Raw genomic sequence first — 21,041 nt, 5'->3', positions numbered from 1 at the left:
TCCACTTGCAACATGGCTGGTCGCTAGGGGGCACTGTGGGGCCCTACTACGGGATCAGTGCAAACCTCATTTTACCGGCGTGTGTTCGTGTGTGAGTGTGATACATAGCAGCCTCTTGGCAGAACCTTGAATGTAACAACAACAACAACAACTTAATTACAATGCATCAGTCAGCCCTCGCAGTAATCATGACAGGATGAGTCTTAAAAAAAGAATATCCGGCTAATTGCTAACGGCCGACTGGCCACATCAGCGTTCAAATGCGGAGCCGTGGAAGTGGCCGCTCAGGTACTCCTGGCCGCCAGCAAGCCAGCCAGCGCCGCCCCTGCGGCGTGGGGGCTCCCATGAGTCACACGCCACCCGATGCACGCACCCTGCCATCATCTCAGGCGCATCTGCTTCGCCCACGAGGCCACATCCAAACACGAGCAGAGAGACGAAGGAGAGAAATGCGCAGTCCTACCTCCGTCGGGGCTCGGCTGGCGCTCATCTTGACTGCCCACGCTCGCTCGCGCGCGCATTCATGCGCACGCGCGCACGCACGCAGCCTATGAGGATACAGCATGGCAAAGTCCGTTTTTGCAGCTCCTTTTCCTTCCGTCTTCCGGAGGGAGAGCGGCTGCCTGCAGGCTGGCTGCGCGAAGCGGAGGCTGTCTCCAAGATGCCCGCGTAAGGAGGCGCGAACGACCGTCCAAACGTGTTAGGTGCCCACGCGTTCGAGTGGAGAAAAGGGACGCTTTTACACAACTGCAGCCTGCTCTGCTGCCGATTGAAAGGAAGGAGCGCGGAATAGACAACAGCATAAAGTTCATGTTCATACAGCATGAGCCACGTGGCTCGCTGCAGCCAATCACGGCGAGCCGTGAGTCGTAAACTTTTATTACTCAGCTGTAAATTTCTCCCTTTAACAACCAGGAATGTTTGCACCCATCTTTGCCATTCCCCCTTCTTTCCAGTGCAGCAAATATACAGCATGAATAAAAGGAAACAGCCGCAAGAGACGCAGCTCGAATACTGACATTTCAGGGTGTATGCTGTAAGGCAGCAAAAATGACCGAGAGGAGGACGCACTGCAGACGACAGTGTAATAGACAAGCATTTTTTTAATGACGCAATTGGCAATAGTTCACGGCGTGCAGGGCAAATAAACAAGCGCACAATTAAGAGAGGAGGAGCCGTGACTGGAATCCGACGACGGACGAAGCCAATTGAAGGCCTCTGGAGCCTTCCTTCATTCACATGATGCAACGCGCCCAATCAAGAGCGCCCACTGCCTCTCCAACCGATCAAATTCAACAAACTTCAACACGTTGCCGTTTTAGACCAAGGAAGGCAATGCCGAATGGCGCTGCACATGCACCACACCTGACACAGTAGGATTTAGATGACGCACTGCCTCCAATGCAGCTAAACACACACACACTCACACACTCAATTACAGATACGCATCGAATTCCAGAGGAACACAGACGATAATGCAGCACATTCAATCGACCTAGGAGCAAATAGTAGTCGTCCAGCGTTAGAAAAGCACACTGAACGACACTCGGCCCACTAGAAAACGAACCCGTGTTATTTGACGATGAAAGGAAGGATTTGGGAGGAAGGCACACCGGGGACTGCCAGCAGCGAGCAGACACAAAGACGCAAAAAAAAAAAGAAAAAAGGCCGGCCATCCTCGCCTTTACACCACCAATAAAGTTTACAACAGCTTCACTAAACTTTAGTGCTGATGTCAGCCCTCTGGTGAAAACACGCACACAAGAGAGACGGCCGATGTGTACACGCCACACACCAAATGTTGCCACAGAGGACACATCCGGGATGGTGTGTACAAATCGAAGGCAAATAATAGAAGCGACAATAGTTTCTTGTGGCGTGGCGGGGAGGGGGACCACTATTCAACAGATTTTGTTCCACTGAGAGGTACATATGTCATGAAATGGGCGTGAAAACAGAACGAGGTGATTGGATGGACGATGCAATTTTTTACGTTTAAATAGGTAATATTTGGCCAGGCGTCCCGATGCCATTCATTTGCTTCCACACTCAACTGCACTCACAATCGACACCGTTTGCTTCCAGTGCATTCACTTGCAAGTAAACGAAACAAACAGATGCACACACACACACACACACACACACACACACACACAAATCCTTAAATTGTTATACATATATATAATTTGACCAAAATATCATTAAAAAACATATATATATATGCGTATGTGTGTCTAAACTGATAAAAGGGAATTATAGATGATAGCAACCATACACTAATCCTTGAATTATTATACACTCAATCTAATTCGACCAAAATATAATCTAAATATATATACAGTATATATATGCGTATGTGTGGCTAAATCGATAAATGGGTAATATAGAATTTCATTATTTGTGGAGGGTTTAATTAATGCACAGTGCAATATCAAACGATTGAGTATTTATCCAGAAGGCCTCCAGAAGTACTCTTTTCTTTGTACTCATAAAAACATACAAATACATGAATAAATAAATAAATAAATAACACCAAACACGCGCGCACACAACACCCCCCATATATCTATCTATCTATCTATCTATCTATCTATCTATCTATCTATCTATCTATCTATCTATCTATATACATACAGTACATTTTTTCATCATTAAAGGAGTGCAAGCATGTTATTTAAGCAAATTATAAGCTAGTTATTTCGAAGTATTTTACTGTAACAGAACACTTGAAACGAATTGAACGAAACGCATAACGGTATTATGAGCTGTGGATGGGCGGCGGGGGGGAATCATGCAAAAGCTGAAGCATGGTTCGATGCATTGTTTTAACGTGTGGAATGACCAATAAATTTTGAATGCATTGTGTGCCATTGTAACGTTTGTGTTTTAACCACTCTAATGTCGCATACGTTTTTGGTCTGTGTGTGTGTGTGTGTGTGTGTGTGTGAGTGTGAGTGTGTGTGTGTGTGTGTGTGTGTGTGTGTGTGTGTTCCAAGCATGAAGGCAGCTGTGTGTGAAGCCTGCTCCCAAATGTGCTGCTGCAAGCCACACCTTGCTTGCTCGCTCCATTCTTAACCCTCACCATTATTAATAACGCAGTGGATCTTTGTTCATCTCACTAAGATTCATTAAAAATGCTCCCCAAAGAGAGCAAGTCTTTACTATCCTATTATTTATTAAAAGGATTCATCAAATAGGAGAAGGCGTTGGACACTTTACACGCTGTGAACCTGCACACAAAAAACGATATATATATATATATATATATATATATATATATATATATATATATACCTGTGTATATATATAAAGTGAACAAGTTAAAAAAAACGGATATGCCGCATCGTGACCTAATATTGAGTGTACAAGCACCAGGAGGACGGGTTTGGGTGTGCATATATTATCAGTTTATTTCTCGGAAAACAAGAAACAAAAAAAACATCCTTTGTTATAAGGGGGAGCCTCAGGCGTTATTCATGCACATATTTGTGTGTGCGTAAGAGGGGGAGAAAGAGAGAGAGAGAGAAGCGAGGCAATCAGGTGGAGGCTGCATGTAATAAAAAAAGAAGCAGTGAGAAAGTATCGTGAGCCATCATCTTTATTTGTGAGTGAACATCAACAATGGCGGGAGACAACGTCGTCTTTCACAGGAAAAACACCGGGAAACGAGCATACTTGTTAACATCGATTTCGAACAAGACGTATACACAAAGGTTATAATATTCAGTGCAAAACAAACCAAACAAAAGCAACTAGTCTATTTCACCAGCACGTAGAAATCCAAAGGAAACTCGCTGTGGTTGTTGCAGGTAGGCGCCGTCTAATGTGCGTTGTAGGCAGTTTGAGTTGTTGGGGAACAACACGTCTGACGTTCATTCGGAGCCGCACAATTCAGGGTGCAGGTGTGTACTGTGCACAGGCGTTGCGGCTCGCCAGTTTAGGTAGTGAGTGCATGGCTGCAGGTAACAACCCGGTCATTGCTTGGCTTGGCTTCGAGCTAATTCTCTTCCCACGACTCCAACAGAATTCATTGTCTTCAACAAGGATTGGCTAAATGCTACAGAAAGAACTTGAGAACAAGAGAAAGAAAGTAGCCGAGTTGCGTGTGTGCGCCTATAACACTTTCAAATGAAAAAAAAAAAGATCTGAAATCTCTATATTCAGAAATCTTTATTGCAATTCTCCCCCGGTTTAGGTAGCATCAAAGGATTTCAAAGGATTGCAATTCCCTGGTCCCCCCCACCACACCCGCCAAAACAGAAAGAAAGGAAGGAAGAAAGAAAAACGCGTGTGAAGAGCTCGTGGCAGCTTTCAGCAATGTGGAAATAAAATGTCAACACTGACAATAATAATCATCATAATCATAATAATAAAAAAGGTGAGTGGTTTGTACAAAATGCCGCGATGATGACTGAACGCGCTACTAAAAACGCTCTGTTGAGTTTACAAGGTCTTATGATGCGTTTGATTATTATTATTAATTGTCTATTTACAGTTTGCATCGCGGTCGTCGAAACGGATTTGAATCCAGTCGTCCGCCAAATATCGAAGCCATTTTTGAATAAACTAGCATGCTTTTTACTTCCCTTTTCGTTTTTCATTTTGCAAGGGCAGCAGTTGAAATATTGAAGACAAAATGGAGATGGTCTCCTTTCTTTTTCAGAAAAAAATGGCAATCCCGTTGGATGTTAAATGTGCCGATATCGATGACAGGGATATTGTTGTGATTCTTTTCCCTACTTGACAAAAAGAAAGGCTGGTCATAAAGATGACGCGCTTGCGACTCCTGCTCCGTTTATGAGACCTAACTCGGTCTCCTTCCACCCCCCACCCCCCACCCCCTTTTTTTTAGCCCTATAACCATAAAAAGGCCCATCAAATCACTCCTTGCTCTCCTCTGCCTCTTCCGCTTCCTTCTCTTCCGGCTCTTCGCCTTCACCGTCCTCGTTGCCCTCCTCCTCGGCCTCGGCCTCTCCCCTCTGACCCGGAAATTTGTCCTTGTTGTTCTCCTTTTTCCATTTCATGCGGCGGTTCTGGAACCAGATCTTCACCTGCCGCTCGGTCAGGCTTAGGGCATGTGACACCTCGATCCTCCTCTTGCGGGTTAGGTAAGGGTTGAAGAGAAACTCCTTCTCCAGTTCCAAAGTCTGGTAGCGGCTGTACGTTTGCCTGCCGTTGCGTCGTCCTGGTGCTTGAGGGGGAGACAGTGAACGCAATTAAAACCAAACCGAGTGAAAACACACACACACACACACGTATCTAACAACGGCCCTGTTTATGTGTCTGCGACTGGCTTTTCTGATCGCTTGCGCGACACAGACGAGTGTGTGTCGTCATTCTTGTCAAGTACAGGTAGGCCGCACGAGTACCATTTTGAACAAAACAAGCAGCGACATGTCAGATTTCCGTGCCACTGTCAATTTCAAGTCTGACTGCACCGTGTTGTGAAATATCGGATGGGAAGAGATTATCGGCAGTCATGCGACTATCGGTGAACGTGAGCTGCACGGACATGCGCTGCACTGCGGTGCCACCTCTACATGTTCCCGCTATGATTTGCTCGCACACGCAGTACACACACGCCTCTGGCAAATGATAATACACAGCATGCATATAACCAGCGAACAATGCAAATTCTAACCGTGGGGTCGCATCCAGGGGAACATGAGGCTGGGAGAGGAGTTTTGGTTCAAGTGGCCCTGTCCGTCTCCGTGGTTGGAGCCCGCCGACGATTTACAGTCCGGGTACTGCGCCAAGCTCGCCTCTTGCTGGCTGCCGTACAGCGTTTGCCTCGGCAGGGCTTCGTATCCGTAGAACTTGCCGGCGTCGCCGTGGCACGCCAGGGCGCACGGGTTCTGCTGGTAGCCCGGGTTGGAGATGCCCGCGGTGCCGGGGTGGAAAAAGTCCTGCACATGGTGGGACGGGTGCTGGAAGCCGGGCGCCGCCGCCGCGGCTCCGTAGACCAGCGTGTGGCTGCGGGCGACGCTCTGTGGGAACCGGCAGTCGTAGTAAGTCGGCTCCAGGGACTCGCCGCCCTTGTACTTGGAGAAAAGAGGGTTGACAAAATAGGAGCTCATGTTGGTTTGGGCATCCAGCGGTGCGCCTCGCTCTCGCTCGCTCCTTAATTCGCTTCGGGCTTTCTCTCGCGGCCGCGGAAGATCTCGGCCAGGTTGACGGCAGCCTTTTGTTTGGGCTCCCGACTCGCACACACGAAGGCAGACAAAACCGGAACTAGAGGAACGATGCCCCTTTGGACAATCACTAGCGCCGACCCTGCGCTCTCATCGGCTCGCTCCCTGCGTGGGCTGCCGCTGCTCCCGCTGCTGCCGCTGATGCCGCCGCCGCCGCCGCGTGTTCTTGTTTTTCCGCCCCGGCTTTTTGCAGGCTCAAGTCCGGCTCATGGCATGTGCGCGTCTTGTCTAAACTTAAAGCTTGGCGTGCTTCACCAGCACAGTCACAGACGCTCTTTTTTTCCTTTTTCCTTTTTCCTTTTTTTAGCTTACCGCCCCCACCGCAGGCGCCCCCTCCCCTCGTCCTCCCCCTCCCATCCCCTTCCCCTTCATCTTTTCCATAGCGGTCAGACATGGGGCCCTATATGCACACCTCGAGAGGAGCTGCCTGCAATCATCAATGTGTGATCTCCTCATCAGCGGAGGACATTTTACAACAATTCGAAATTAAGTGGCTTTTAGCTAGGGCCCCAAAATAAAGGCTTGGAGGTGCATCCCCTCATCCTGGCCAGTGGCTGATGAAACGCCATCTTAGCGTTATATACTTCACCTGCGGTAATAGGCTGTTGCAGTGAACAACGAGAACAATAATAACGACACTGTTCAAAATTATGAACAGTGTGCATTATGAACACAAAAGACATCAACAAAACCCAGGCACTGCGAGGAGATGATGCACCGAAAATGCATCGCGCCACATAGCAACACGATTCAGAAGCAACTATAAACCAAGGACACACAAACTAACACAGCACGACCCAAAACACCACCACCAACCAGCCACAATCTCCACTAAGTGTGAGAACACAACCAACAACCCTATATATATATATATATATATATATATATATATATATATATATATATATATATATATATATATATATATATATATATATATATACACAGTATATATTATATACATATACAGTATATATATTATATATATATATATATATATATATATATATAGAGAGAGAGAGAGAGAGAGAGAGAGAGAGAGAGAGAGAGAGATGGATAGCTAGATCGATAATTAGATAGATAGATAGATAGATAGATAGATAGATAGATAGATAGATAGATACACACACACACACACACACACACACACACACACACACACACACACACCGACTAACAGCAGCAATGACAAGCGAAAATAAGCGTCCCTAAGTCCGTTTTGGGGGAATCCCTGCACGGCCCTCGAGTAATCGAGTAAAGGGGGGGGGGGGGGGGCACGAGGGCAGCACAAACTCGCACCCGGCGCTGTAAAACACCGACACACGCAAATATAAACACGACCTATGAATAGTAGGTGCCACTCACTGACCCCGTAAAAGCCACCGAGGATAAATCTCCTCGCGTGGACGAGTTCATAAAATTTTACACTGGATGTTTAGCTGCAATCAGCACTCGTGAGTCCCACTTCAATGCTCACATGGGTTCGCTCGCTCACTCGCTCTCTCCAAATATGCCAGCATGCTTTTTGTGGGGGCACTAACGTTTTATACACTGCGTCGTAAAATATGAAAGGCGCGCTCGGCGAATTTATAGACCTTTCACACTCTATAAATATGCAGAGCGCCAATCACTGCAACGAACGCTCATGCGCGTGCCTGAGGCGCGCGCACACACGCACACACGCGTACACACGTACACTCGCGCGCGCAAACAAACACACACACACGCACACACACAAATGAATACAAACGATCAGGTTGTTATTATCATAATTTTTATGATTAGGATGGTGATTATTACTTGTGGTTGCAGTTGTGGTAATATTGGAATTCTGATCATTAAGCGAGTTACCTGAGGGCATTTTTGTGCGAAGCGGATTTTTAGTTTTAAAGTCAGATTCATTATTTTCCCGTCGTTTTGAGCATTATTATGGTCACTATTTCACGATGTTAAATGATTGTAAAGATAACATAATTTGCTGAAGAACAAGGAAACTCATTAAAATAAAGGGCGATAGTTATCAGCCAACGAGCGCTCGAAAGACCGTTGAGATGATTCGATAATTCCTTTTGTAACCATCACAAACATATTAGTTTGATTTAAATTATGACATTTTATATATATATATATATATATATAATATACTTTTTAATTGTCTGTTTTTATATAAAGATGCGTGTTCCAACTATGGACCACAATCATGTGGCTGCTTTTTGGCGTTGTCCACGACGAAATGCGGACACTGAGCACGGTCGTCATTTTGTCGTCCATTCCTTCTTCTTGACCAAGCGAGCCACCCGCTCTTCGACAGGGGCGCTGAGGTTCAAAAGGCGGAGCAAGAGCGTCATCTAGTGTTCACGCGGCTGCCTACACCTGGCAACCGGACTGGAGCCCACCAATGGCAACTCGCCGTGGCGGTAACAACACAATGTCCCCATTTGTTCACGATGCGTCACCACGTCGCCATTTTGTTTGGATGGGAGCAGCGTAATTTGCAAAATATGACCCATATTCTCATATTTGTGTTTTGGGGACACATTTAGGCGTTGTTCGTTGATGCACAAGTATTGACTCTTTGCCCATTTAACGGTTGCCCATAATATGATGAAGTGCACGGGAGGGAGGGGGGCATTGCAGCTGGGCCGTGAGAAGGTTCGGGGGACTGAGTCGAGGTTCCACAGAAGGTGCGCATGACTCCTTTGAACGAGTCCTGCCGCTGCGTCCATTAAAACCATAAAGTCATTTAGGCCAGACGTCTAGCCATCCGCTCGAGTTTGCTTTGTTGCTCTACATTTGAGACAAACAAGTCAGCTCCAGCAAGGCCTTGTTAAAAAAAAAGAAAGAAAGAAGAAGCGACCTTTTGTGTGTGTGTGTGTGTGTGTGTGTGTGTGTGTGTGTGTGTGTGTGTGTGTGTGTGTGTGTGTGTGTGTGTGTGTGTGTGTGTGTGTGTGTTTGTGTCTGGGCGGAAAAGCACAAGACCGGCCTTTGGAAAGTGCAGCATCCTGTCTGTATTGTTCAGCACCACAAAAAGAGCATTTAGCTTCAACAAAGCCTGAAGCAAACGCGACGCTCACTCACACATTCGGTGTGACCTATACCGTCTGATCAAAACAGGTAAATAGGGGCCCATGCTCAGGGTTTCAACGCCAAAAGAGGTTGGAAATGTGCAGAGAAAAAAATCGGGCTATTGGAAATCACTGTCTAAACTGCACGCTGGCGTTTGTCGTAGCAAGTGCAATTTAGACATTGTTGCCCGTGCACCAAGCATGTTTTTTTATTTTGCCTTAAACAACATAAAGTTTGTAGATATTAGAATAAGAAACATTAACAGTTATTTTGTGGCTGACAGGAACTGCATCAGAAGCATTTTTGGCACTTATCTTTGCCCAATGTGGATTACACACGTTCACTGAGAAAGGTGGAAAGAACCTTCACCTTTGTCAAACCATTAAATGAGAGAAAACATGAAAAATGGTGTGTGTGTGTGTGTATGTATGTATGTATGTATATATATATATATATATATATATATAGGTGCGTGTGTGTGTGCGTGTGTGTGTGTGTGTGTGTGCCTGCAGGCGCTACATTAATTTGCAGACACGTTATTAATAATCAGTCAAAATCAACACAGAACGCAATTGTTTAGGATTATTATGTTTATATATGCAGGTCTACATTCCTATTGTTATAGGATATTACAGTCCCAAAAAGATACACAACAACTATCATAAAAATACAAAGAGGACAGACAGAGGCAGATGTTTTAATCCTGTACAAAATACTCCACTTGCAACGTAAATGATGGATGTGGACACGCTGAGGATTTCAAGTATTCTCTTAGTTGGGAGTGCTGCTACGTGCCCAAATTGTACTTTGACCATTCCACGTACAAAAAAAGAACAAAAACAAAACCATAAAAAGTATACAATGCCGTAAAGTGTCAGTGTTGAATTAGCTTTCTTTCTCTTTTTTTTTTTTTTTTTTTGGAAGAGGACGCCCGTTTGCGTAGAAAAATAACAAGCATCAAAGAGTCTTTAAAATGGCGTTACCAATGAGCCAAAATCATGATAAATACAAAAAAAGGAAGAAGCGCTTTGTAGCTGCGTTGTCATAGCTGTCCATAGTGGTTCAACTCGTGACAGTTGGGGCTTCCACGACATTATTGCTCCTTGCTGTCGCTCTTCTCTTTGTTCATTTTCTTCATCTTCATTCGCCGGTTCTGGAACCAGATTTTCACCTGCCTCTCGGTCAGGTTGAGGACCCGGGCCACCTCATAGCGGCGGTCCCTGGTCAGGTACATATTGAACAAGAACTCCTTTTCCAATTCCAGAGTCTGGTACTTTGTGTAGGGGCAGCGCTTCTTCCTGGTGGAGCGGGCGTGGATCCAGTTTGCCACGGGGTTACCTGCAATGAAAACCCACGACATGAGCAGCGAGCACTCTTGCTGGCGTGCCATACGTGCACGCTCGCAATGTCATTTCTTGCGCTGGCCATGCATTCACCGATTTGCTTCGGAGTGTCCTCAACTTACCGCCTCGTAAAAGTCTCAATGCGCTTATTCACTTGATTGGCCCATAAAGTGGCCAGCAGTTCAAGCATTACACGTCCTCGGCCAATCTCAACCAATGACATTCCTCTAGTTCCGTGGATGACTTCAGCCAATTCATCTTGCAATCGTTGTACTTAAGGAAATGTCAAAACAGAAAACATTTGGCTTTATTTGATTGCTTTCTTTCCTCAATGCTGGGTCGGCCAAAAACGGCCGAACTTCTCACGCCCGTGTGACGGCAGATGCTCAAAGAGCAGAGATAACGTTTCTGCAAATAAAAAGCGCCACTGCATGAATTCCCTGCACCCAAATTCCACATCTTCCGGCGCCTCTTCTACGGAGGGCATGTTTACAGCCTCGTCAGCTTTTTACAGCCCCAGTATTATTAGCCAAGCAGCGTTTGTCCTTTATAGTTCCTAAACAGCCTGGAGCATGGGGGGTGCGGGGGGGGGGGGGCAACCATTTCCCTTCACTGCGACCATGCATGTTCTTCCAGAAAAAAAAAAGAAAGACGGAGAATAATTAAGGAAAAAACATGCATGCAAAGACCAAGCGGCTGTAAAAGAAGGTTGAACTTACTTGGGTCAAACTCGGGCTTCTCCTCTTTATGCTTCCCCGCGGGCAGCAGCTCCGGTTCGGGCGACGGGAGGCTCTGCAGTGTCTTGTCCCGCATGTCCGAGGAAGAGCAGTACAGATAATCCGTGTAGGTCCGCCCGGTGCTCGCCAGGCACTCGGCGGCTCTGTGCTCCGGGAAGGCGTCAGGTTTCAAGCCGTAGTGCCTGCCGCTGCCCGGGTAGCCGTGGAAAGGTACTGCGCCCGAGATGGGCTCCAGCCACGAGCGCACGTACCGTGAGTCTGTGCCCAAGTGAGCCTGGTGGCTGTACGGATGGTACACCACTGAGGACTGCGAGGGCCCCCACGAGGGGGGGAACACGGACGGTTTGGCGGCGAAGCTGCACGACGGGTAGTCTCCGCAGTCCGCGACCAGGGACGCTGGACGCGGGCCGGAAGGGTGCGAGGCGGGTGCCGAGAAGCGAGTGGCGGCGGCGGCAGCTGCCGCCGCTGCCGCCGCCGCCGCCGCCAGGACCTCGTCGCTGTCGTGGCTGATCAGGGAGTCCACATAATAATTACTTATGGGCCCCGTGGTCGACATGTCGCAGCTTCCCGCACTCGTTTACATGCATCCGATTATTATATGGCGTGTATGTGTACTTTTTTTTATCTGACCGCCGAACAATCACGGCAGGTAATTATTTTTCCGAGCTCCGCTGCTTCCGATTGGCTGCCCCAGTTTCACGTGACAAAAATCGCACGGCGGATCAATGCGCCACTTACCGCGGGGTAGCCTTGCGCATTCGTCGGATTAAAAAACTTTGGCTTTCCACAGTGGACCTCCACTCCAACTTTAGTGCGTTGCTCGTTCCTGTTCTTTTCTTTTTCTCGTGTTCCGCTCAACAGGACGTGGCGTGAAGGATCTTTGTGCAGACGCAGTGAAGATACATGCGCACACTGCGTCTGAAACGGAGCCCGGCACTATTTGACGCTGTCATCAATCTCTGTCCGGCTGCATTATGCTCCAGCTTGATGGTACTGCGGTGAATAATATTGCATCTTAATTGAAAACGTTTCTTTGCACAAACGGCCCTTTTTGGTCGCTCTTTATGAGCAATTATGACATGTCGTCTACTGTGTTTTTTTTTGTGTGTTTCTTTTTTTTAAGAAAAAGGATGGCGCTGACCGTTAAACAGACAAGAGAGGAGTACCTGGGAGGCGGGGGAAGCCCACAATAAAGTTTATGCCGTTTTCAAGAGGGCAGAACGGCATTTCCTAAAATGGGGGTCCAGGGAGATAAGATTGTCGGGACCCTGGTCTACACGGCAGCCTCCAGGCAGCCTCCAGGCGCGGCTATATCCCACATTGCGGCCGTTCATGTTTTAATGCCTGTCAATAAATTTTAACGACGATCATTTGATTGTTCATAAACGTGTCGTTAAGCAAGCATCCCGGTCCCACTCTTGACGTCAAAACGTTACACTTCTGCGCATGTGAAGCACACGCGCAAAGACCGAGGACATGTTGCAGCTCGAAAAGGAGTTTAAAAAAAAAGCTCGGTCTCACAATGAGGATACTGTCGTTAGTGTAGTTAACTTGGCTGCTGTATTCCGCAATGTAGCCCTTAGCAGAACACCAAACAACATCGGGCTGGTAAGCCGACACGCTGCAATGCGGGCTGCAATTAGAATAACGGCGTCATTAAGTTTAATTTTAACTTTTACTCTCAAACCTTAATATCTGCTTTCAGACGATATGTGATGTGCGGGGAGGGCTCACTGCTGGACCCCAAAGTGCATTTAAACAGCAAAATTACAGAGTGCTTTTTGCGTCTGATTGATTTGTGGGGAGCTTTAAATATACCGCACGTGTTTGTTTATTGTTTTTGTTTTTAGTCTACATACGATCAATATTTGTACGCACAAATCAGATGTCAGTTCAGGCATGGTTTTGCATGGGTTTTTTTTTTGCGTTCTCCCCCAAAACGCAACGTTTTGTGAAGCTCAAATAAATTTCAACTGTATTTGGGAATGATGTCAAATGAGCAGCTGCAATATAAGCAAATAATGACTTACTCGCGCCGTTTTGCGACAGAAAATAAGAGTTGAATTTTCACCCCACCTGAAAAACTAACATTAGTTTACGGGTGCAAATAATCGTCTGTACGTTAGAATTTAGTGTGTGTGCGTGAGTGTGTGTGTGCGCGTGAGCGAGAGTGTGCGTGTGTGTGAGTGTGTAGGTGTGTGCGTGTGTGTGTGTGAGTGCGTGCGTGTTTGTTTGTGTGAGTGTGTGTGTGTTATGGAGTTCAGATTCAAGCATGAAATGTAAACGGCGAGACAGCATTGATGAGGTGAAGTCAAATGTTTCACCAGATGTATGCGCTATAAATTCGTTCACTTCAATAAGATGGTTTCAGGGGTTTTTCCCCCCCTAGGATCGAAGGTCTACGTCTGTAGCCATGAAAACAGTTGAAAGTGTTCACTGGTCATGCGATACTTGCACATGAGCCTGTAATGACATCCTTTCCTCTTGGTTTGTGTGTGTCTTGAAGTTGAGTGCCACACTGACACTGAATATGCGTTATTCGAGTTTTGATGCGACGAGATCAGTTCACTTCCTAGCATTTACTGCCTATTCCATTCTTGTTTCCCCAATTACTTAAATTTTCTTTCTGACGCTGCACGGCACCCGTTTGCATCGCCAATATGACAATCAAGGATAACCGCATGCTCAAAAAGCTTCTTGTGAAAACAAGATAAAATATCATCCATCTTGCCGCCAAGCAGTGCATAAAAATTCACATGCAGTGACTGAAAACAATCTCGCCCGCAAATGCAGTTTAAACATAAAACAGCTGCAGTGCATAGGAATGGTAATCAACTGTACGCGCGCACACACCATTGAGTGATAAAACAATGTGGGTATTCATGCAAATCACCAGAATGTTATCCCAGGAATAGAAGTCCTTTCCTCTCTGCAAATACTGCAAAGGATTTGACTCATCTGGAATCAGCAATCGAGCTGTTGGGAACCGTTTGTGATATTAGGCCGGAGATTTACAAAAAAGAAAAAGGTTCCCCAAATTGCACGAAGAGCACTTGATTGGGGACCATTATTATGGGGGCTGAACTCAAAGGAGAATTTGGACTTGGAGAAACACGATTCAGTTGTTTGCGTATTCTGAAGATAATATTGCAGGACTTGCTTGCGCCGGCAGAATCAAAGAAATATTTCGTTTATGTGGATAAAAGAAACACGTCACCGTGATTAGTATCATTTTAATCCATTGACCAAAACCCTTTATTTATGTAGAAATCCAAAATAGGATTGAAAGGCTTGTAAAACTAAAGTTTGCACATTAAAACGTGATACTGGTATGCCGGGTAGGCTGAAATCGTAATTGTCATTTACCGGATTTTGTATTCACTCCCAACCTTTACGTAAGAGGTGTAAAAAATGTCAGGCCCAAATACCCATGCGTGGAAGTGAACAATTGCAGTTAGCAAATAAATCAACCAATCAATCAATAAATAAATCAATAGGTTTTCGCGTTCTGAGGCGTCGTCCGTGTTGTTGTTGTTGTTCTTGTTGTTGTCTTTGAATGGAAGATTGGAAGTTGTGGCGGCGCTTGGCGTAGCAGCAGCGTGTTGCCATCACACTTCAGCCGAGGAGGAAGTGAGCGTCTGAGGGCTTCGCTTCCTGCGCGCCACTCCAAAGTGAAAAGAAATGGCTTTATGTTTATATGGTTTTAGGGTGAACTGTTTGCGGCGCCGTAAAAGTCTTTGTCACTGATGCATTCCAGGGGAAGACGCCCATGGAGCGGGCTGAATGTAAGTGACTTTGGATTCCAGACTGCCACCGCCCAGCTTGCGGCTTGCAGCGCCGCTATATGCATATACTTGGTGATATGATTTGCGGCAAGAAGAGCGGGTGAGAGGGAGCAATAAACAAGGCGGCCTGCAGGCTGTCTGAGCGGGAGCTGCACGACGCACCGCGAGGCGACACGACACGACTGGCCAGCGGAGCATGAGATCATGACACATGATGAGTAAACATGCGTGGCAACTGCACGCACATGACAGATCCCCTTCCCTCCCTCCCTCCCCCCCCTACACACACACACACACACACACACTCACACACACACACACTCTGTGAGTTGTCCTCTACGTATCCGCATTTTTGTTATTCGTGCCACACACGATTAGGCGCATGATTCAATGAGGCTTCGGCGCTTTGCTTTCTCAGAGTTGGCAAAAAATAAGAATTGCTGGCTTCATCAATAAATTCAAATTTATAAATGTCCACCTTTCATGAGAAAAATCAACATAACTTAATGCTAACTTGAGTTGAATTGAATTGAATACAACTTCATTGTCAAATGTGCTGTATGTGTACATACAGTACATTACATTGAGTGTAAGACATATAGCCACTGATTTTATTGTTTGGGCCAGTAGCAGGAAAACTATTCAGAAGGGTTTCTCTTTTATCACAGTCTATATGTACGACAACGACGGCTTTTGCTATAGCCTGCTACAAGAATGAAAGAGACCAAATATGAAGGTTCTTCGTGTCCTCGTTGCTCATCTGTCCCTTTGATGCACATTGGGAAGGCAAACGAAGCAGAAGCACCGTTGTGAGTTCAACACGGCAATGTTGTCCAAATGACCAAACGAGCCCGCTTGCACATCAGCGTGACATTCCTGCCACCAAAGTTACGCCAAACCGAAGTCAGAAGCTTCAGACAAATTGATTTTTCGTGTCCGGCCGTCCGTGCGTGCGTGCGTCCGTCCATCAGTGGCAGATGTCTTTTGTTCACAGCTACGTGCGACGCACGAAACAACAGCGAGGCAAGTAAAAGCTCTCTCAATGGCCTTCTGTTTAGTGGGAACCTTCCTGGTGCAGGCAGGGTGCCTTTAAGTGGAGACATATAGGACGAAATTGTGCCCTTGATGAAGACGAACTGACGTAATCAAGGCAGTTTCTTGTTGCCGAGTCAGGAAGCCAACCCCAACAACACGAAACTACCTAAACCACGCTTCAGCTGCGTGATAAAAAAAAGGGTCAAAATCCATGAGAGGAAAGAGCCAGCGACGCAAAGACAAAGGCGACCAGAACAGTGCACACCAGGCTGCAGGCTGCAGCGGGCGGGCGGACAGCTGCGCGACTTCCTCATCCATCCCAAGTGCACAACATTGGCGAAAGCATATTCCTCACATACACCAAATAGCCATCATTCATTTCCAGCTTGCATGCAAACCCGAGCCAGCACGCGCGTACATTAAATATCCCACTCATCTCCATCGCCATAAAGTCTTGGAACACACCGGCACGCATGTCACACACCCTGAGAGATGAAGCGCACTCTTCCAAAATCAAGGCTAGGAATCACTGCATCGAAGAGAAGAAAAGCGTCCTACCTGGCCTCGGTCCAATCCACGTGCTCTCCTACATGCAGGAGGGACGGTGGCGCTTCCACCCGCTGTCCATGCCGCGTCCACTCCATCTTTCTTTGGTTATTCTTTCTCGTCCATGTTGTTTGTTTCTGGCAGCCGGCTGCAGCCTCCAAGTGTGCTTGCTCGATGGTGCACTTTGCAGCCGGCCCCCCGTGCATGTGCCGATTCGCCCTCCTCCGCGCACACACACCTTTTAAAGCGCATCTTTACTGCTGCGGCACATTATATTTGCAGATCATAAAATCCACCCCCAACGCTTTCCAGGGCGAAGCTGACATTAGACTTTTATGACCTTGACTTGCTGTGGTCACCTGGATAATATTTAAATCAAGGTTATGGTCTCGCGCTTCTATTAAAAGTGGCCTGATGCTCTCAGCAGCACTTTCTCTCTCTCTATCATTCTCGCTCACACTTTTTGCAGGGACAAGTTGGCTGCCCTGCCTTTGTGTGTGTGTGTGTGTGTGCGTGTGTGTGTGTGCGTGCGTGCGAGTGTGTGTGTGTGTGTGTGTGCGTGCGTGCGTGTGTGCGTGCGAGCGTGCGTGTGTGTGTGTGTGTGTGTGTGTGTGTGTGTGTGCGTGTGCGCGTGTTGTTCTGACACTATTTGGCGTGACGTGACGTGGCGGCGTAGTCATCTCGTGCACATGCACAGCTGGACGTGTGCTGTCATCCACACACAAGGTCATCTTCCGGGTATCCAATCGTGAGTCACTGAAGAGTTTGTACTAAGGAACGCCTCCGCTGTTGATGAATGGTTCGATGTTCATTAGTGACCGAACTGAGTGTGCATGCATTTGCGTGTGTGGATGTGTGTGCGTACGCGCGCGCGTGTGTGTGTGTGCGTGGGTGTGTGTGTGCGTGTGTGTGTGTGTGTGTGTGTGCGCGCGCACGTGTGAGTGCGTTTTAAACGTAGTGATAGACGGCGCCTTGCTCCCTGTGGCGACTCTCCCTGTTGAGCTTCTTGAGCTTCATGCGTCTGTTTTGGAACCAGATCTTGACTTGGCGGTCGGTCAGGTTAATACTCCGGCTGATCTCCAGGCGGCGCTCCCGGGACAGATACATGTTGAACAAGAACTCCTTCTCCAGTTCCAGCGTCTGGTGCTTGGTGTAAGGACAGCGCTTCTTGCGGCCGCTTTTGGCCTTCAACCAGCTTCCGCTTGTCTTCTCCGACGAAACATCTGCACACGCATATGCCGACACAAACATAAACACAGAGTCAGTACGTCGATCTATCTATCTATCTATCTATCTATCTATCTATCTATCTATCTATCTATCTATCTATCTATCTATCTATCTATCTATCTATCTAGCTGTCTGTCTGTCTGTATTTGCACACCATTCTGTATGTAATATGTGCGTGTATGCTATGCATGGGCGTGTGTGTGTCTATGTATATTAGTACGCTGTGTGTCTAGTGGGTTTGCTGCTAACTGCTGCCCTTCAAAGCATTTTACATCAAATATGGACGTAGGGGGAAAAGGCCATCCCCCACCCTCTCGCTCTCTTTCTATCTCTCGCTCTCTCTCTCTGACACACACACACACACACACACACACAAAATATAATATAACAAAAATGACAATCTTAGACTATTACATTTCTGTAGCTGGCTAGGTCATAAATAATAATCTGCATAAACGGAGAAATAAAATCATTTGCGTGTATCCAGATGTTTCAAATAGACTATTCATCGACTAAAACAATGCATCCAAATGTAGATGATTGTATTGAGTGGAGCCACTTGACGAAATAAAATTGAATGAATTCAACACACCATTATTTTTAAAAAGAAAAATGAAATACCATGCAGTTAAAAAGTAATTAAAACGTCTGTCTGTGTCTGTTATAGGAAATTTGGAAAAAACATAACCCCCCCTCGCTCCCTCTCACTATATATATATATATATATATATATATATATATATATATGTATATATACCAGCAACCAGCAAACTCAGAATTATGCTTTAGACATAAAACTTACATTGTTGCAAACTGATGCATGAGGTGTGGATCTCATTATTAACTCTTCACAACATACATACAATAATAATAATAATAACAATAATAATAATAATAATAAGAAGAAGAATTATTATTATTATTATTATTACTATTAGTAGTAGAAGTAGTATTATCCCTTTTCAACACCGCTTGTCCAAGGGTTGCGGGGTGGTGCTGTAACCTATCCCAAATGGCTTCAGGCAGAAGGCGGGATTGACCCTGAACTGTTCGCCAATCAGTCACAGGGAACACATTATTATTATTATTATTATTATTATTATTATTATTATTTTGTCATTGTTGTTGTGTCCCAGGACAGGACTGTCTCGCTCCAACAATAATATTCATGATAATTAAATGTAGCTGTAGGTGGAGATAGGCTCTTACTTTGACAAGCAAACATACTTCCTGCTCCAATTACCTCTGTTTAGAATGCAATTGCATCAAATTACGACGTCAGCGCCTTCCTTTATTATGGTTACTTTACTGTCGGTGTTGGACCTCAGACTGCCATAAATGTTTTTATTACTTTGGTGCACTAGAGCCAGAGGGCTCTCTATTCTCAAATACAAAAATAAAACAATTGTGCCTCTAGTAAAGCAAGACATCAAAAAGTGGTGGGGAGTGCAAGGAAGCATTCTGTTCGGTACCATACGTACACAAACACACGCACTCACGCGCACAAAGCGCAAGTTAAAATAATTACCCTACTGTGGACAGTCTTAGAACCACCAAAACATTTACATCCTCATGCACGCAGACACACACGAACGCAAGCTAGAAGAAAAAGCAGGAGAATATACGTAACTGGTCGATGCACAATAGCACACTTAACTCACCAAGCTTAATTAATGATGAATACTACATACATGCTCTTGTCTTAACATGGAATTGTTTGTGTTCAAGTTGTAAAGAAGTGAACGCTGACTTCGAAAGAATGTAAAAGCTGCTGAAACACGCTGTTGTGGTTGCAGTGCAACAACGCTAACGCATTCAGTAAATCTTCCTAGTGGTATTATTTATACGTATTGGCTGGAGGTTTTTCATCTTAAATAAACCATAGCACGGTGATTTTTAGGAATTGGTAATAATGAAGGTGTCACGTTTTAGGTTGACGGTATAATTTCGAGGCGAAAATGATGACAGTTTAAAAGTAGTGGTCTGTGGACGAATGGCATGGTGTGTGTGTGTGTGTGTGTGTGTGTGTGTGTGTTTATATCATGATAAGTGCTCTTCTCACAGTGTCACACATTAATGTAAAGGTGTTAATGTCCCAGGATGCTGTTGGGTGAGGTTGAAGTCTGCATTATTGGGCTATCTCGCACTCAATCGTTATGAGGGCGTGGGGGACGCCGGGAGGGGGTTACGGGTGGTGGTGGGGGGGGGGGGGGGTTCAGTCGAACGTGGGAGTACCTTTGAATTGCACATTTGAGTCCTCCGAGCAGCTGTCACTCTTGGCCTTCTGCTTGGTGTCCCGATCCTCGTCATCATCCACCTGGCCGGCTTCCCCGCCCGCGCTCTCACGGCCCGAACTCGGTTCGGCCGCCGCGGCCGGGAGAGCAAGAGGCAATCCGGAGGGAGCCGGCCGAAGCCGTCCCTCAGCGCCGTGCACCTTGAAGACGCCGCTCGCCTGGGGTCGGCAGCCATTGTCCCCCAGCCGGATGTAGACGGCCGGCTCTGTTGTGTCTCTGTTATGATTGCCGTCATCCGGATAGCGGCCACAAAACGCCTCCTCTTTGACGTGGCACGGTTGTAAACACGGGGCAACAGGTTGCGAATCCCCCCCGGACTTAGAGCTCCGGCTCCATGTGGCCATCTGCGCCGGCAGGTAGGGCCCGTTGTGGAGGCTGGCGAGCGGCAGCCCGTCCGCCGCGAGTCCGCCGGCGGTGGTCTTGGAGAGGCAAGACGGGGCTAGTTTGGCCTCCGTGTTTCTCCCGCCCGAGTAGCCGCAGTCCACGAACATCCCGGGCCCGTCGGAGTAAGCGTCACTCCTGTAAGATGATGATGATCCTCCCATTAAGGAATGCATCAGGAAGTTGCCAGCCGCCATGTTATTGGGACATGACATGGTTTCAGCCCCGCTGGTGGATCCTTCCGACACAAGAAAGACAGGAGGATGCTGACATCTTTTAGGGAGGAGGGGGGCGCCAAAAATATATCAGCAACATAATTATGGATGCTAGGAGACGTGGTCATGTGACTTTCAAGACCAATCGCGGCATGGAAGTGGCCTTGATGCTCCAGACTGCTGTGACGTCAGCGCGGTCAAGTTGGGAAGGGTGAAGC

The 21,041-nt window shown here is 46.7% G+C and overlaps 3 protein-coding genes across 3 annotated transcripts; all 3 read right to left on the bottom strand.

The window, feature by feature from the left end:
• Positions 1 to 4,870: 4,870 nt before the first annotated feature.
• On the bottom strand, positions 4,871 to 6,432 carry hoxc8a (homeobox C8a). The gene is made up of 2 exons (XM_086122112.1): positions 5,642 to 6,432; positions 4,871 to 5,191 (listed from the first exon to the last, which is right to left on the bottom strand). The coding sequence occupies exons 1-2, from the start codon at positions 6,075 to 6,077 to the stop codon at positions 4,881 to 4,883; spliced, it is 747 nt and encodes a 248-aa protein (XP_085978238.1). The 5' UTR covers positions 6,078 to 6,432; the 3' UTR covers positions 4,871 to 4,880.
• Positions 6,433 to 9,905: 3,473 nt separating this feature from the next.
• hoxc9a (homeobox C9a) lies at positions 9,906 to 11,893 on the bottom strand. The gene is made up of 2 exons (XM_086099161.1): positions 11,320 to 11,893; positions 9,906 to 10,595 (listed from the first exon to the last, which is right to left on the bottom strand). Exons 1-2 carry the CDS (start codon positions 11,891 to 11,893, stop codon positions 10,351 to 10,353), a joined length of 819 nt encoding a protein of 272 aa, XP_085955287.1. The 3' UTR covers positions 9,906 to 10,350.
• A 5,459-nt stretch (positions 11,894 to 17,352) lies between these two features.
• hoxc10a (homeobox C10a) lies at positions 17,353 to 20,823 on the bottom strand. Its single transcript, XM_086138003.1, has 2 exons — positions 20,169 to 20,823; positions 17,353 to 17,926 (listed from the first exon to the last, which is right to left on the bottom strand). Exons 1-2 carry the CDS (start codon positions 20,821 to 20,823, stop codon positions 17,652 to 17,654), a joined length of 930 nt encoding a protein of 309 aa, XP_085994129.1. The 3' UTR covers positions 17,353 to 17,651.
• Between the last annotated feature and the right edge of the window lie 218 nt (positions 20,824 to 21,041).

The sequence above is a fragment of the Hippocampus guttulatus genome, chromosome 1 (assembly GCF_054856545.1).
Source record: "Hippocampus guttulatus isolate MCC_2025c chromosome 1, RoL_Hgut_1.0, whole genome shotgun sequence".
In the NCBI taxonomy this organism is placed as follows: Eukaryota; Metazoa; Chordata; class Actinopteri; order Syngnathiformes; family Syngnathidae; genus Hippocampus; species Hippocampus guttulatus.
This window is presented reverse-complemented; position numbering and strand designations above follow the sequence as displayed.